The 14,255-nt window shown below is 43.1% G+C and overlaps 1 protein-coding gene across 1 annotated transcript in view; it reads right to left on the reverse strand.

Annotated features, from left to right (window-relative positions):
• Nucleotides 1-432: 432 nt before the first annotated feature.
• The window catches only part of MCUR1 (mitochondrial calcium uniporter regulator 1), a 36,953-nt gene continuing 23,130 nt past the window's right edge, over nucleotides 433-14,255 (reverse strand). Inside the window, exons 7-9 of the mRNA XM_074985901.1 lie at nucleotides 7,946-7,999; nucleotides 3,558-3,672; nucleotides 433-763 (exon numbers count right to left, since the gene is read on the reverse strand). Coding sequence (XP_074842002.1) covers nucleotides 708-763; nucleotides 3,558-3,672; nucleotides 7,946-7,999 — 225 coding nt within the window. The 3' untranslated portion in view covers nucleotides 433-707. The remainder of the gene's footprint in view (nucleotides 764-3,557; nucleotides 3,673-7,945; nucleotides 8,000-14,255) is intronic.

The raw sequence follows: 14,255 nt of genomic DNA on the forward strand, positions 1-14,255 counted from the left end.
TTTTAATGGAATGGGGCATTCTGTCAATGACCTCAAGGTATGTGTGTTACTGAAGAGACATTATCGCACCGTTTTGAGAGAGAAGTGGACGAGCTGATTTTTATATTCAAATTCGGCACATTAACACATGGTATAAATCGTGATGGGAACTTTTTGAGTCACTATAGTGGCTCATCTGCATACTTGGCTCAATCTAATTCTTGATCTTCCCCCGCAGCCCTCCACTCTCTGATTTGCTCACCTTGATTATCTTTTTCTGATTTGTCCTCCTTGCTTACTGTTTTTGGTCCTCTGTGTCTTAAATATTGAGTCTGTTCTGGTCTGGCTATGGTCTGAAGAAGTGGGTCTGTCCCACGAAAGCTCACCTAATAAACTATTTTGCTAGTCATTAAAGTGCTACTTGACTGCTTTTTGTTTTGATACAGTAGGAAAGGAATGTTGCATGTCAGGACTGAAGGGACTTGCCAGACCTGTGTAGATTACCTGGTTTGTGCTAGAGGTAATCTCCTCCCTCTGTTGAGGTAGATGAGTAATTTATTCCCAGGCACAATTTGGTTACATTCTCAATATAGATTATTTTTGAAAAAGAAATTAATAAAATAGTATTGACTCGCTTGAAAGTGAAGACTGAATTCTTGAAGCTAGGAGAAAACATCCTGCATTTTCATAAGGCAAGAGAGCAAAATTCCCTTTAAATAGATGCTTTATTATATCCACAGCCGATAAAATCCAAGTGCTACAGTAAGACATGTAAATACTGATCCTAAAAGAAAAAACAAGAGTTAGCATGAGAATGAGGTATGACAAGAATACATTGTTAGTTCTTGTATCACTCCCTCAGGAAGCAGTATTCCAACACTTAATTGCAAATACAATGAATTGTTAAAAATTATGGTTATATTCTTTATTTCATATTTAAGAAAACAACCTATTCATTTCCAAAGTACAAACACAAGTTCAAAGGGAAAGTAACGACAAAACAACAAAAGAGAAGACAGGAAGGAGAGAGGGAGGGAAGGAAAAGTGGGCTGAAAGCTACCAGTAGTACTGAAAAAATCCTATCATTGCTGACCAATCCGAGTGAGTAAGATGAACATGGAAAGTTATGGTTACGATGCGAGAAAATAATGACAATGTATTAGCGGCAGAGTCCAATATCTTGCAAACCCTATATTTTTAAACCTCTGCCAATAAGAGTAGATATGATCAATTTGTTGAAAAGTATATCCTCTAACAGGTTTGCAATTTTATTTTTGTGAGCCTTCATCCTCCTTCTCAAAGTCACCCTCATATTTTCTGTCTTCCCCCATCTGTACCAGTGGCTTTGCTGCTAGCCAGATTCCTGCTCACCAGGCACCCATCCACAATTGGTTAGTGGGAGGGTGAGGTGGCTGATGATGGAGGAGTGTATGCAAAGCTGGTGATGGGAAAAAACGGCAGAGTATGGGGATAGCTGCTACCCCTGCTGGTCCATCTGCCCATTCCCTGCCAAGCTGACTCTTGGCCAGCAGGGCTAAACCCCTGTCCTGCTTCTGGGCTCTGCTCTGCAGTGGCTGGTGAGCGCAGATAGGCATCAGCTACAGCTGGCTTACATGTTGCCTCTGCTGCCCACCCATAGGCACTTAACATGCTCCCTTTCTTGCTGTCCCCTCTCTGCTGTGCCCTTTTGCCCTCCTACTTTCTCTATATTCCCCTTGGTGGGGTATGGTCCACTCCCAGTGCAGGGCAGAGAACCAGCTCCTCACCAGACTGACTGCTGAGCTCACCAACAGCCTGGCTGGCATGCTGCTTCCTTCTCTCCACACTTCTGTTTGGGCCAGTGCTCCAGAAAAGCTCAAGACTCTCTGGTTTGGTGCACGAGCCAGAAGAACCCAAGCCCTGTGTGTTCAAATTTCTGCACAGTGCTGACACAAGGAAGTCTCTCTGCCCCTCAGATAAGCTTAGAAGTGGTGAGGAGGTATGACCCCTGGCAGAAATGTGGGCAAGGGGGCATATAATCTTGCTCCCCTCCCTCCTCTACATGTTGCCTCATGAAGATGCAGCACCAGACACCAGGAGAGGCAGGCCCAGACATACATGAAGGGCAAAAAGTGCTGGTTAGTCACACACACTGTGTGAGAGAGGTGTATGGGAATATGTGTGTATGATTCTACCTGTCTGAACCCTAAATTCTTAAAGAAGGTAAATAAAAAAAATAAATACTGCACAGTTGGTTTCTTAACAGAAGCTCAGTCAAATTGATGTTAATGTCAACATTTGTATTGCAAAGTCTGACTGACTGACTTACTTAAGCAGTAACACTTGCTTGAATATGAATAATTTTAGCAGGTGTCTCAGCATCAGCATAGGGAAATATGGTCACCCCATGTTAAGGATTGCTGTAAAAAGGACAGTGATCAATTGCTCTCTATGTCCATTCAAGACAGAATAGCAAGTCACGGGCTTTGTCTGCAGCAAGGAAGATTTAAGTTAGCTATTAGGAAAATTTTGTTAACTATAAGGGAAGATAAGGTCAGGAATAGGCTTCCAAGGGAGGCTGTGGAATCCCCAACACCAGAAATTTTCAAGAACAAGTATCTTCAGGGATAGTTTATGTTTATTCCGTCCTGTCTCAGTGTTGTGGGCTGGATTTGATGACCTCTCAAGATCACTTCCAGACTGACATTTCTATTAAAGTATGCTTTACATAAAAATGCCTGAAAGCTGAAAGATAGTATTTCAGCACAAGCATATTTTACACACACACACACAGAGAGAGGACAGTAATTGTACAAGCTGTATATTCCAACTTATGGCTAGAGCTCCATGATATTGCTAACAACTCTTGGAAGGTAATCAGATCATTTCTCTTTCAATGTAACTGAATTTAAGCATGATTCAATAAATACGCATGCACTTATGTTTAAGCACACAAACACACTCATCCCCCGCTATATGAGCACAATTGGTTCCCAACTTCCTGCTCATAGGTGAAAACGCGTAAGAGGGACACTAAATTACCATTAAAATACCTGTAAAAGTCTCTGATTGCTTCCTAGTGCTCCTAACTCAGTGATGGAGTGGCAGCAGGTGGCGCCGCTTTTGAAAGGTTAGTGAACCTTGGGCTGAGGTGGCTGGAGAGGGTTAAAGACTGGGGGCAATCTGCAGCTGTGAGCAGGAGGGAGGGTTAAAGTCTAGTGGGGCGGGGTGGAGTCTGTGGGGCAGGGGAGGGGTGTCAGGCTGTGGTGGTTTGGGGTGTACAGGGCCAGCAGGGGGTCAAGCTGCAGAGGATGGGGGTTTGGGGTCAGACTATGGGAGGTTGGAGCTGCAGAGAGGGGGTAAGGCTCGTACAAGCAGGAGGGCAGAGTTCACTCATCAAGTGAACTAAGGTAAGTATATGAGTCCCTTGTTTAAGCGAGTACTCATAAATAAAGTAGTAATTTAATGAGGTATGAGTGTAATCCCGCTAAAGTTAATGAGTCTACTCAGTGTGCTTAAGTATCTGCTAAATCAGGGCCTTTAGCAAGAGCGTTGCACATGTCCCTACCATGAACGCATATATTACTGTCATTCCTTACCTGCTAAGTATTTAATATTATCAAGTTTGTGTGATTCCAACATTGTTTTCAGTCCTGCAACTTCTGTGTCTATCTTCCTATCTGTTTGTGTTAGAGCTTGGTCTTGTTTTGCATGCTAGAAACAAAGCAGAGTGTTAAGTTACAGGAATATAATTTAACCTTAAAATTGAACTGTGAAAATTAAATCTGTTCTGTTTTGGTTCTCTTTTCACTTTTGTAGATTAGGTACTTTAGCAATGTATTAAAAACGAAGAATAAGCCTTTTTCTGGAGGTTTCTGTACCATCAAGTAATGCTATACTTCTTAAGAAGTCAGAAGTTTCCCTTACAGGGCTGAAAATTCATATTGCCACATTTAGGAGAACACAAGCATGAAACTTAAGGCTCCTGGGTAGTGTTTTAAAAATGCTTATAAAAATGCATATATTGACTACCATTTATTATAATGCTGACCACCAGGGCTAGTCAGTTTCCTGGCTTCCAGAATGGAGGGAAGCTGGGAACCAGGGGGCAGCCTGTTCCTGTCTCCCTGCCCCTTGTGGGAGCCCGGAAACTGACCAGATTATCACTGGCCAGTTTCCCGAGTCCTGCCAGCACAGGGGAGCCAGGAACCAGGCTGCTGCTTGGTCCCCAGCTCCCCACCACTTGTGGGACACAGGAAGCTGACCAGCCATGAGATGGGAACCAGCAGCGGGAAGCAGTGGGGAGAGGGGAACCAACTGGCAGCCTGGGTCCCGGCTCCTCTCTGCTGGTGGGATGTGGGAAGCTGACCAGTCATGAGCCGGTCAGTTTCCCGGGTCCCGCAAACAGCGAGGAGAGGGAAACCAAGCAGCAGCCTTATCTGGGGCTGCCACTAAGGGCTGGGCTGGGAGCCCAGCCACTCTGAGCTGTGAGGCAGTGGGAAATACCTGCCTTCCATCTGGGGACCCCATGGCCGGCTCTGTCGGCTGGGTGCTGCCCAGCCAGCTTCCAGCTGTGGGGTCTCCCTGCCCCCATGGCACTGCCCCCCCTTGAGTAAATGTGAGATATGCGCATTTCAAATGCACGTATCTCGGGGGATTACTGTATAGTTGATCTACAGCTTTGTGCCTGATCTTGCAATCCTTACTCGAGCAAATTTCCAACAAAATAAAATGGGAATGTTGCCAGAAGTAATATAGGATCTGGCCTCACTTTTATCTCACCCTTTTTTCCACTTCTTCAGATCTACACTAGATTATAGATAAGAATGCACTATCAACATTCCCTTCTTTGTTATTGGTGATCTGTATCACAATTCAAAGAGGTTCAGATAAATAAGGTGCTGAGAAACTGGCAATATAAATTAATGGTGGACATACTGAATCAGCCTGAGAAAACAAAGGTGCCAGGGCTAGTAAGGGATGAACTGACTTTACTGAGGCTTGATCCTATCTGATCTCCCTGTTTATGAGGAGAAAAGAGATGCTTGTGGAAGTTTAGCTGGGGAAACGAGATGGTGTCCACTCTCCAACCTTATGGGAGTTTATGTGAGGAGCAAAATTCCATTATTCCCATTGGATTGGTTTGCAAACATACCCTTCATGGAAAGAAAACCACCTTGACACAATCTGATTAAGTTTTTGTTTGGGTAGTTCCCAGTGTTCTACCATTCACTTAAGACAAACGAGCAAATCACCATGACAATTGGGCTTGCCACAGATGTATGTGATGCCGATGGACAGACTAAGATATTCCAATTCTGGAAGAATTTCCTGGCCTTTCTTTTTATGCTTCACTTTCTGTCACATCTTGGCAATTGATATGAGCCTCATAGTTCTGCTGTCACCTTCCAAGTGAATAGTTTGCAGTTCCCAAAACCACCTTTGGGAAGAAGCTGATTATTGCATTTCCTGATTCCCATGCCTTCAGGAGGTTGTTGCTGAGCTGGGATTTCTGGGGAGATGCACCATCTGCCAAAGCTGTGCCCCTGTGATCCCCACTGAAGACATTAGACTTTTAAAGGGACAATCAACACACGGTCCATATTCTGAATCAAGTAGCCTATTGAGAAGTTCTGAAGGAGATGAAAATTGCAGTATTCAAAGCACTTTTCTCTTCCTCACACACTTTTAGTCATATGGATCAGCTTAATGCACTGATGTGCTGAGGAACCACAACCTGTATTAATCAAATTTCTCCTATGACAGTACAAGACCCAGGTGGGTTTGGAATTCCTAAGGTGGTGTAAGAGAGTTCTTCAGGTGAATCTGTCTCGTAGAGTTCTTCCCTATGAATCTATTAGGTTCCAGAAACTGGACAATTTGGTGAGTATGGCAAGCTCATATGACCTTTAATGGCAGGTCACCCAGAAAATGATAGAGCTGGATGCCCTCTTATCTCAGACTACTCATTAACTTTGTGAACAGCTGAGGGCTGGGAAAAGACAAAAGTGCGCTGCTTGACTAGGATACAGTAAACTCTTTCATATCTGGCATTCTGTTATCCAGAACTCTCAAATAATCAGCATTTTAATCATAAGCAAATTTTAGTTACGTTTTTCATAAGTACAGTACAGTGAAAACAAATACAAATAAATACAGCAAATACGGTGTACAACACTACTGTTGTTGGTAAATAAAGTACTCTGCATCCATTTTTGTTTGTTTCTTAACATTGTTTTTCTTTTGTGTTATGCATTGCTAGGTATATCTCTCTTATTATACAGAATATTTGGCCATCTGGCAACTTCCTGGTTGTGGGACTGCTGGCTATGAAAGAGTGTACTGCAAAACTGGTATTCCTGAATGTAAAATATAGGAACCAACCAGTGACATGATGGTATTGGAATGTGATTATTCTTGAGATCTATGAAGCATAAGAAATCTTGGAAAGTACTTTTTAATTCAGAAGTCTGCAAATCTTTAAATTTCCATCCCAAAATGAGTTTTCCGTAAAGACAGGTTGAAGATTGGCAAGTTCAGTTTTTTTTTTTTTTTGGCTAAAGAAGGCTGGCACATTGCAAAGAGCTGAACATCTCGACAACAACTATTTGATAATAGCTGCTGGGTACTACTATACAGCTGAAGCAATTGAAGATCTGTTAGACTTGGAGTCCCCCACCTTCCTCAAGGTGCTCTCCCAATGACTGTCTCTCTGCCGACACAAACCACACTGGGAGAAGATAGCAAAAACTCCTATGAAACAAATTCTCAGATAGCTAACTCAAAATTTTTTGCCTCTGAGTACAGAAGCTGAAGACTGGGGAGTCACATTACTGCAGCTGACTACTTGCACCTGTAGAGAATGCCAGACAAACCGCATAGAGGTGAGGGAAAAAAAGGTGATAGAAAGGATCTATTCGATGGCCTCCGATTTAAAAAGGGTAGAAACACACAGCAGTTTCAAGCCTGATGGATCAGTGGATTTTCCATGATAGACATGTCACATACAAAAGTTCTCAAAACAATTCAAACATAAACTATGACAACTGAACTGAACATTTATACACATTCAGGGTTTTGAAAACATGATACTCCATGTGACCTTTGCTTTCATGTGTATCATATTCCTGGGAGAATTCTGCACCACTGTGTGATGCAGAACGTGCACATTAATAAATGTTATGCACAGACTTTCTTTTTCCTCCCACAGAAGTGGGAGCAGAGATGCTGACCACCAAGAGGGGATGCTGGACACAGGAGAGCCCAACTCACAAATACAGAACACTGGTTGGAGGAAGGGAAGGGAGCTAGAGAGTTCCAAGCAGCTCCAGTTCTCAGGGTGCACTGAAAGAAGAAAGTGGTGGGCAGGGAACACCGTACGAGCCTAGCATTGGGCTGTTTCTCCCTCTGGATACCTGACGGGTTCAGAGGTGCTTAGCAAGGGTTTGGGCTAAAGGTGGCAGGGAGGTGGCTGCAGCTGGGATCTTTGAGCGGGACAGAGAAACAGGAACTGGGCTGTCATAGGGTTTTCCTTAATTCTCTCAACTCCTGGAGAAATCATCTTTATGTCTGTAGTGTTAAAGACATAGTTGCTGATAGATATTTTGAAATAAATATACAAAATAATTGAAACTGGCATTATTATGCAGTATTGTGTTGACAAAATATGCAGAATTTTACATAATTTTAAAATGTTACACACAGAATTTTTAATTATTTGGCACAAAATTTCCTGAGGCATAATCATGCATATGCAGAACTATATTTCGGTAACCTGCATAGTAACGTCATAGTACTATATATCTGTACACAACAAACTATTAAAAACTGGTTAACCCTGCCCCCAGTATAGTACATTTAGATGACCTGAGATGTCGACATTTAAATACTACTCATGTCAAAGTTGTTTGTGTCTGTTAACAGTATGCAAATACAATAAGCTTTAATGCATCATTCAACAATCTGCTCTTAAATTCTAAATTCTTACCATTGCCACTATTCCTGTCCTTACTTCCAGCAGTTTTCTTTCATTAACTGAATACTGAAGGGGGGAAGAAAAAAAAAAGTATTACCATCTCATCTGAATATCTTCCCATAAGAACTTTTTCTTAATTTCCAACATCACTGCTATAGTTCCTAAACTGGAATTAAGCAGTCTTTTGTATTTGCCAACAATATTTAGCATTACCATTGAAGAACAGATGATGTTCTTTGGAAGAGAAGAGAGTTTAAAGCGAAACATTTGAGCAAAACTTAGAGTTGTAAGGGCAGCACATCTTTTACCATAACCTTCCCTTTAATCACTGAAATATGTTGGCTGAGAATGGCAAAGGATTGCACATCTTCATTTAAAAACACATAGAGATTTCAAATAACACTTGAGCTGTAACGGAGGCTAGATTTAGATATTCTGCTTTTTTCACTTATGCGTGATGTAAAGAGGACAAAGTTAGCCTTTAGCCACTTTGCTCACCTGCCCCCCCACCCCAATGAAGTTTTAAAAGATAGAAGTAGATTCAATTGTCATATATAGTTGTTTAATCAGGATTAGATTTGTTCCCCACTTGAAACTTTGGAGTTACAGTCATAGAAAAGAGGGATCTGCCTTATTTTAATTTGAAATGAGCACTAATAAAAAGTTTGTCAAATATACTTTGTGTATGTCTTGCGATAATCTGGTTTGTGAAACCAGAAGACTGTGTCACAAGTCTACATAATGTTCTTGAGTTCTATGTGGGTCTTTCATTAAACTAGGAGATCTTGTAAAATGGGAGAGGGTAAATCATATATTGCAAAGAAAAGTAGTACTGCAGGCTTGCAATAATGGAAATACATCAGCATTATTCAAGTTAAGTGAGACTCTGGCGAAGGGAGAGAGGGACAAAAACACCACAGACATTTTCACTCAATATTTCTTTTTAAGGAAGTGATAAAAAGACAAAGCACCTACACCAGAACCTAACTTAAAAGTATAATGGCTTTCAGTCAAAGTTACAAGCCATCATGACAGGAAATTAAACATTATAGGAGTAACAGCAGATCAGCACTATCTGGTGCCATGCTGAAAAGAACAATCACATTTTAAATGATTTGATTCATTTAAATGTGAAATTATGCACAATGCAAATTTTAGTAATACAGGTTGAACCTCTCTCATCTGGCATCCTTGGGACCTAACCAGTGCTGGATGAGAGAATTTGCTGGATGACAGGAGGTCAAGATTTTCTAGCATGTTACCAACACTTCCACTACTTACTGGGCTCTTAGAAGCCAGTTAGGGGAAAATTACAGCGAAATAACAGTACTGAACACTGACAGGCAGGACTGGTGACTGTAAACAAACTTTATGGGACCATGAGAAAAATCATATCTGATTATGGAGTTTGCCAGATAAGAGAGTTCTGGATTAGAGATTCCACCTGTATTTGCTATATTTAATGGCCCCTTTTTAGTAGTTTATACTTAAAATATTTGTATGGAATTTTCCAGATCTGGCCTCTTGTTTGAACTTATTGAGATAATTTTTAAAAGAATAAAAGAAGAAAGTGAAACGCAAGCTTTCACCAATGAAGACGTCAAGGCATACTGGTAACAACTCAAGTACCGAAGTAGATGGGGGACAAAAAAGTAAAAGCTGGCAGGGAGATGACTCTTAAGTTTGATAAATGTTTTCACTGGTTCAGTAACAACACATAAAACCTAAAAGCCCAATAACAATAACACTCAACTTTATAATAGCATTTTCTAGAATTATAAAATGGCAATAGAAAAAACCCTTAATTTTGACTAATTTACTAAATAGCAAGAGCTGGACTAATGGAGTTACTAGAAGCAGAAGACAGCACCCTACTACTATGTCGATCAGGCACTAGAGGCAGGTAGCACACAAACTTCATCCAGCGGTTTTACAGATATTTGTTGACAAGAGAATTCTTGGATTCACTTCTAGGTTCCATAAGGTAGTCTGCTGCAGTGGTTCTACCCGGTCCCCTTCAAACCTATGTCTATCCTCCAGCCCTTGTTCCTTGCAAGCTCTTCTTAATGTCCCCACCTGCTGCCTCTCATTCTTTCGATTTACGACCCTCTCACTCTCTGCTTTTATACCCCTCTGCTTCTTCTCACCCTTTTCTTATTGTCTCTCCCCACCTCCATCTTCTACCCATCCTCCATCTCTGCTCCAAAACGTCCCCCCCTGCCCATCCTATCCAATTCACCCTCTGCTGTTTCCTCTCCTCCACATCTCCCAGCATATGCTCCCAGACCCATGTCTGCCTCAGTACCCACAATCCTACCCAACACTTCCTCTGCTTCTATACAACTCTGACTCCTGGCTCCTATCCTTCACTCTTTCCTCCAGGGCTACTGTCCTCTTAGCCTTCTGCTTCTCTTCACCCCCACACTCCTGCAAACCCTTTTGCTTTTCTCTTTCCCAGTCTTTAGTCCTCTGCAGCCTAAATCAGGCTGTTCCTCCTCTTCAGTGCTTGGATGCCAGCAGGAGGTACAACTGAGAACAAAGGGGAGACAGTGTTCCTGCTCTTGCTTCTCCTACCTGGTGCAACGATAGCTTGGAGCAATAATTGCAAAGAAAGTACTGCTCAATCCTTGCAGTACAGAACTACATACAGCATTTCCAATCAATCTGCCAGAACGTTCCTGGCAGATGCCTTCATACTATCAGTTCCCAAACTGTGCATTGCAGCCCCAAATGGGGCACATGATCAGCAAGTGAAATTCTGGTGATCCTTACTGAGCAGGGGATGTCATTTTGCTCTGCACAGCATGACCTTGCATGCACCAAACATATAAAGTCATGCTGTGTGGAGGATGCTATTGTGCAGAGAAAAATGGGGTTGTTAATGTGATTTTGTTAATGGGATTTTGCATGTGCTGTGCTTTGAGGCCAGGCTGTGCAGAGGATGCATTTTGCTCTCCAAAATGGCATCCCCATGCTTCTGAGGTCCTGGCAGGAAATGGTTCATTAAAATGCAGTTAATGCCAGCAAAACATTTGGGAACCTTTGCCTTAGTCCTCATTTCAGAGCAGTGAAAAGCTCCCCTTTCTCTCATTACTTGGCAGCCTTAGTTTGCCTTTCCAACGCTGAGTGCATCTAATTACATTTGTGACTGTCCCCCATCTCCCACCTTTGGTAAGAGCTTTTGCCCCACATTCCAGTCAACCTCTCCTCTTCCCAAACTTGATTCTTGGATGCAGCAAGGAGAAACATTTTGATTAGCTATTGAATCGTCATTATCTAAATAACCCCTTTCTGTTTCCTGTCCTATTTCTACAGAAACTTTCCTTCCTTGTCTTTAAAAAAAGAACTGAGAAAATAACTGCAATACATGTAGTTTGTGTATATTTATGTTTTTAAACAATACACTGATAGACTATTAGCTCACCTATCTTTGGAAATATTTTAGGAGTAAAGCCTTTAGTAATCTAGGTTACCTCAGGCACCTTCCTAGGTAAGCATGCTTTATTTTTCCCTACAGCTTTCATCAGACTCTGGGCATTCAAGTACATGTCTCCCCTATGTCCAAGTGCATATGCTGATAATGCTTTCACTAATGCAGAAACAACAAAAGGACACGTTGAAGAGGAAGGTCATTGAACTTTCACCCAGACTTTTATTTTGGGTTCCCTTCTTCCCTATTACGTAGAAATTATTATTATTATTATTATTATATATATAATATATAATATATAATAACCTTATTATATATGTTGCATCATGTTCTCAGTTCACCTGCCTCTTTGCCCATAATGTTCACTGACAGCAAGTAGCAAGCGAGCAATGTGCTTGAAAGGTCCAATACCTATACAACAGACTGCAATGGGCTACATGACTGTAGTCTACAGTTGTCTACTTCTTCACATAAAATGTTGGGGTTTCCTCTAAAAAATAGTAATATATTCTTGTAGCTTGAGCAGGATAGAGAAATCAGATTCTTGAGCTCCAGCCGTGTCATCTTGGACACATCACAAACTCTTTGTGACTAAGTTAGCTGATCTGTAAAAGCATACAATAATGCTTACCTACCCAGACATACCGCCAGGTGTCTATTTAAGCAGTTGAAAGTGTTTCAGAGGAAAAATGCTAAGTTAGTGTAAAGCATTATTTTCACAACATCTGAAAAATCTGTTTGAGGGCCTCACTTTGCTCTTCAGCCCTATTTTCTGATGGTACAACAGAGAAGGCTACCCACAATACTAAGTCACTAGCCCAACACAGGACAGATATTTGACAATCATTATGAATAAGAATTCATATCTGTCATGGACAGGAGTCAGCAACCTGTGGCTCTGGAGGCACATGCAGCTCTTTAAGGAGCCACTTGCGGCTCGGAGTGCTGCTGTCACTGACTCCATGTGCAGCTCTGGAGGCTGAGCAGTAAGGTGCAGCAGGGGGAAGCCAGCAGGGCAGGGAGCCCTGGAAGTGGAAGCTGACAGGGCTCTGCATGGGGGAAGTCAGACTTCAGGAGAGCTGATGGGAAGGGACAGCCAAGCCTGCCCTGCTGGAACTGCACAGCTGCACAGAGAAGGAGGTGGCAGGGAAAGGTGGGAGCCATGGAGGAGCAGGAGTAGTGTGTGGAGCTTGCCAGCTAATGCAGGCAAATCCTGGGGATACAGGGGTGGGTTTGGGGCTGCAGGGGTTAAATCTGGTGTTGGGAAGGCCGTTTGGGGCTGAGAGGCATTTTGGGGCTGAGAGGGGTTACACCTGGGGATGAAGGTGGGTTTGATGCTCAGAGGACTTAAGACCGGGTAAAGGGTGGGTTTGGGGCTGAAGGGGTTAAACCTGGGTTGGGGGGTGCTTTGGGCCTGAGAGGCATTAAACCTGGGGATGGGATGGTGCTTTGGGCCTGAGAGGGGTTAAACCTGGGGATGTGGGGTAAGTCTTGGGGATGGGGGGCAGGTTTGCGGGTTGAGGCAACTAAAGACTAGAGATGGGGGTTACTTAACTTTCTAACTGATACCAATCATTGTGTGCATGCTGTTTTAAAATGGGGTGACAAAAGTACGGTTTGATGTTGTTTATTAATGACTGTCTCATATTCACATGCATTAAGCTCTTGAAGTATTGATTTTGTAACTGAATTTTCAAAAATGTCTCTTTTTGCTATTTCAGTTGCAGACCCCTAGTCATGGAGGTCACAGATTCTGCAGTGCCCAGGTGTACTAGCATTACTTGGCAGTGTCTGTCACCGCCCACCCAGCAGCAAAAGTCTGGGGGTGGCTCAGGGCTGGGATGGGGCATGGTGATTACTTGTGGCAGGGCTTAGCACTTAGCTTCATGAGCTGCCTCTGCCTGCAGGCACCGCCCCAAGGAGCTGCAGAACTGGGACTTAGGGTACAGTGGATGCAGCACATGGAGCTAGGAGCTGAGGTTGCCACTTCCCAGGAGCGGGGCAGGGAGCTTGTCTCAGCCCTGTGAACACTCCCACTGTGTCCCTAAGGCCACCTCCACCAAACCCTGCCATCCCCAAGTTTTAGTCAGGAGTATATAGTAGAAGTCATGAACAGGTCATGCATGGACCATGAATTTTCGTTTACTGCCTGTGACCTGTCTATGACTTTTACTCAAAATATCTGTGACTAAATCTTAGCTTTCTTTATGAGCAATCCCTTTCAAGTGCACATCCACCACTCTGGAAAGAATAAAGATCAATGTTATTTAAAACAGGGCTTCCAAACCTTTTTGAGACGGGGACCCTTTTTAACAATTCAGGAAGACTTTGTGACCCAAGACAATTCAAAACGATGGGGGGCGGGGAGGTTCTCCCCTGGAAAAAATGCACCTTCCCCACACCCCAGACTTAAACCCCCCTCAGCCTCAAACTGCCCCTCCCACCTACCTCACATGAGCTCCTCACACCGCTGCTGCTTCTCCTTCTGCAGACCACCGCTGCCTCCTCCATGTGGCTCCCTCCAGCCCTTCTACTTTCTTCCCCGCACCTGTAGAACAGGCAGTTCCCTGCCCTGCTGCACTGAAATGGAGCTCAGTTTAATTGGTTTAACAGCTGGATCCCTCCTGCTGGCCATTAAACCAATTAAATAGAGTTCCACTTCAGCACAGTAGGGCAGGGGCTGGGAGTGAGAGGAGTGAAGGCGGCAGCGGCGGAAGCTGCAAATGGATCCCTAAAGAGCCACATGCAGCCCAAAGCTGCCCAGCTGGCAACCCTGCGAAAACCTACTGGTGACCCACAGGTTGGGAACCCCTAATGTAAAGAAAATAAAGCTTACTGCACAGAGTAATGGTTAATATTATTCCCTCACTATGCAGCCATGAAATATATGTA

The sequence above is a fragment of the Carettochelys insculpta genome, chromosome 2, assembly GCF_033958435.1.
Source record: "Carettochelys insculpta isolate YL-2023 chromosome 2, ASM3395843v1, whole genome shotgun sequence".
NCBI classification, from domain to species: domain Eukaryota; kingdom Metazoa; phylum Chordata; order Testudines; family Carettochelyidae; genus Carettochelys; species Carettochelys insculpta.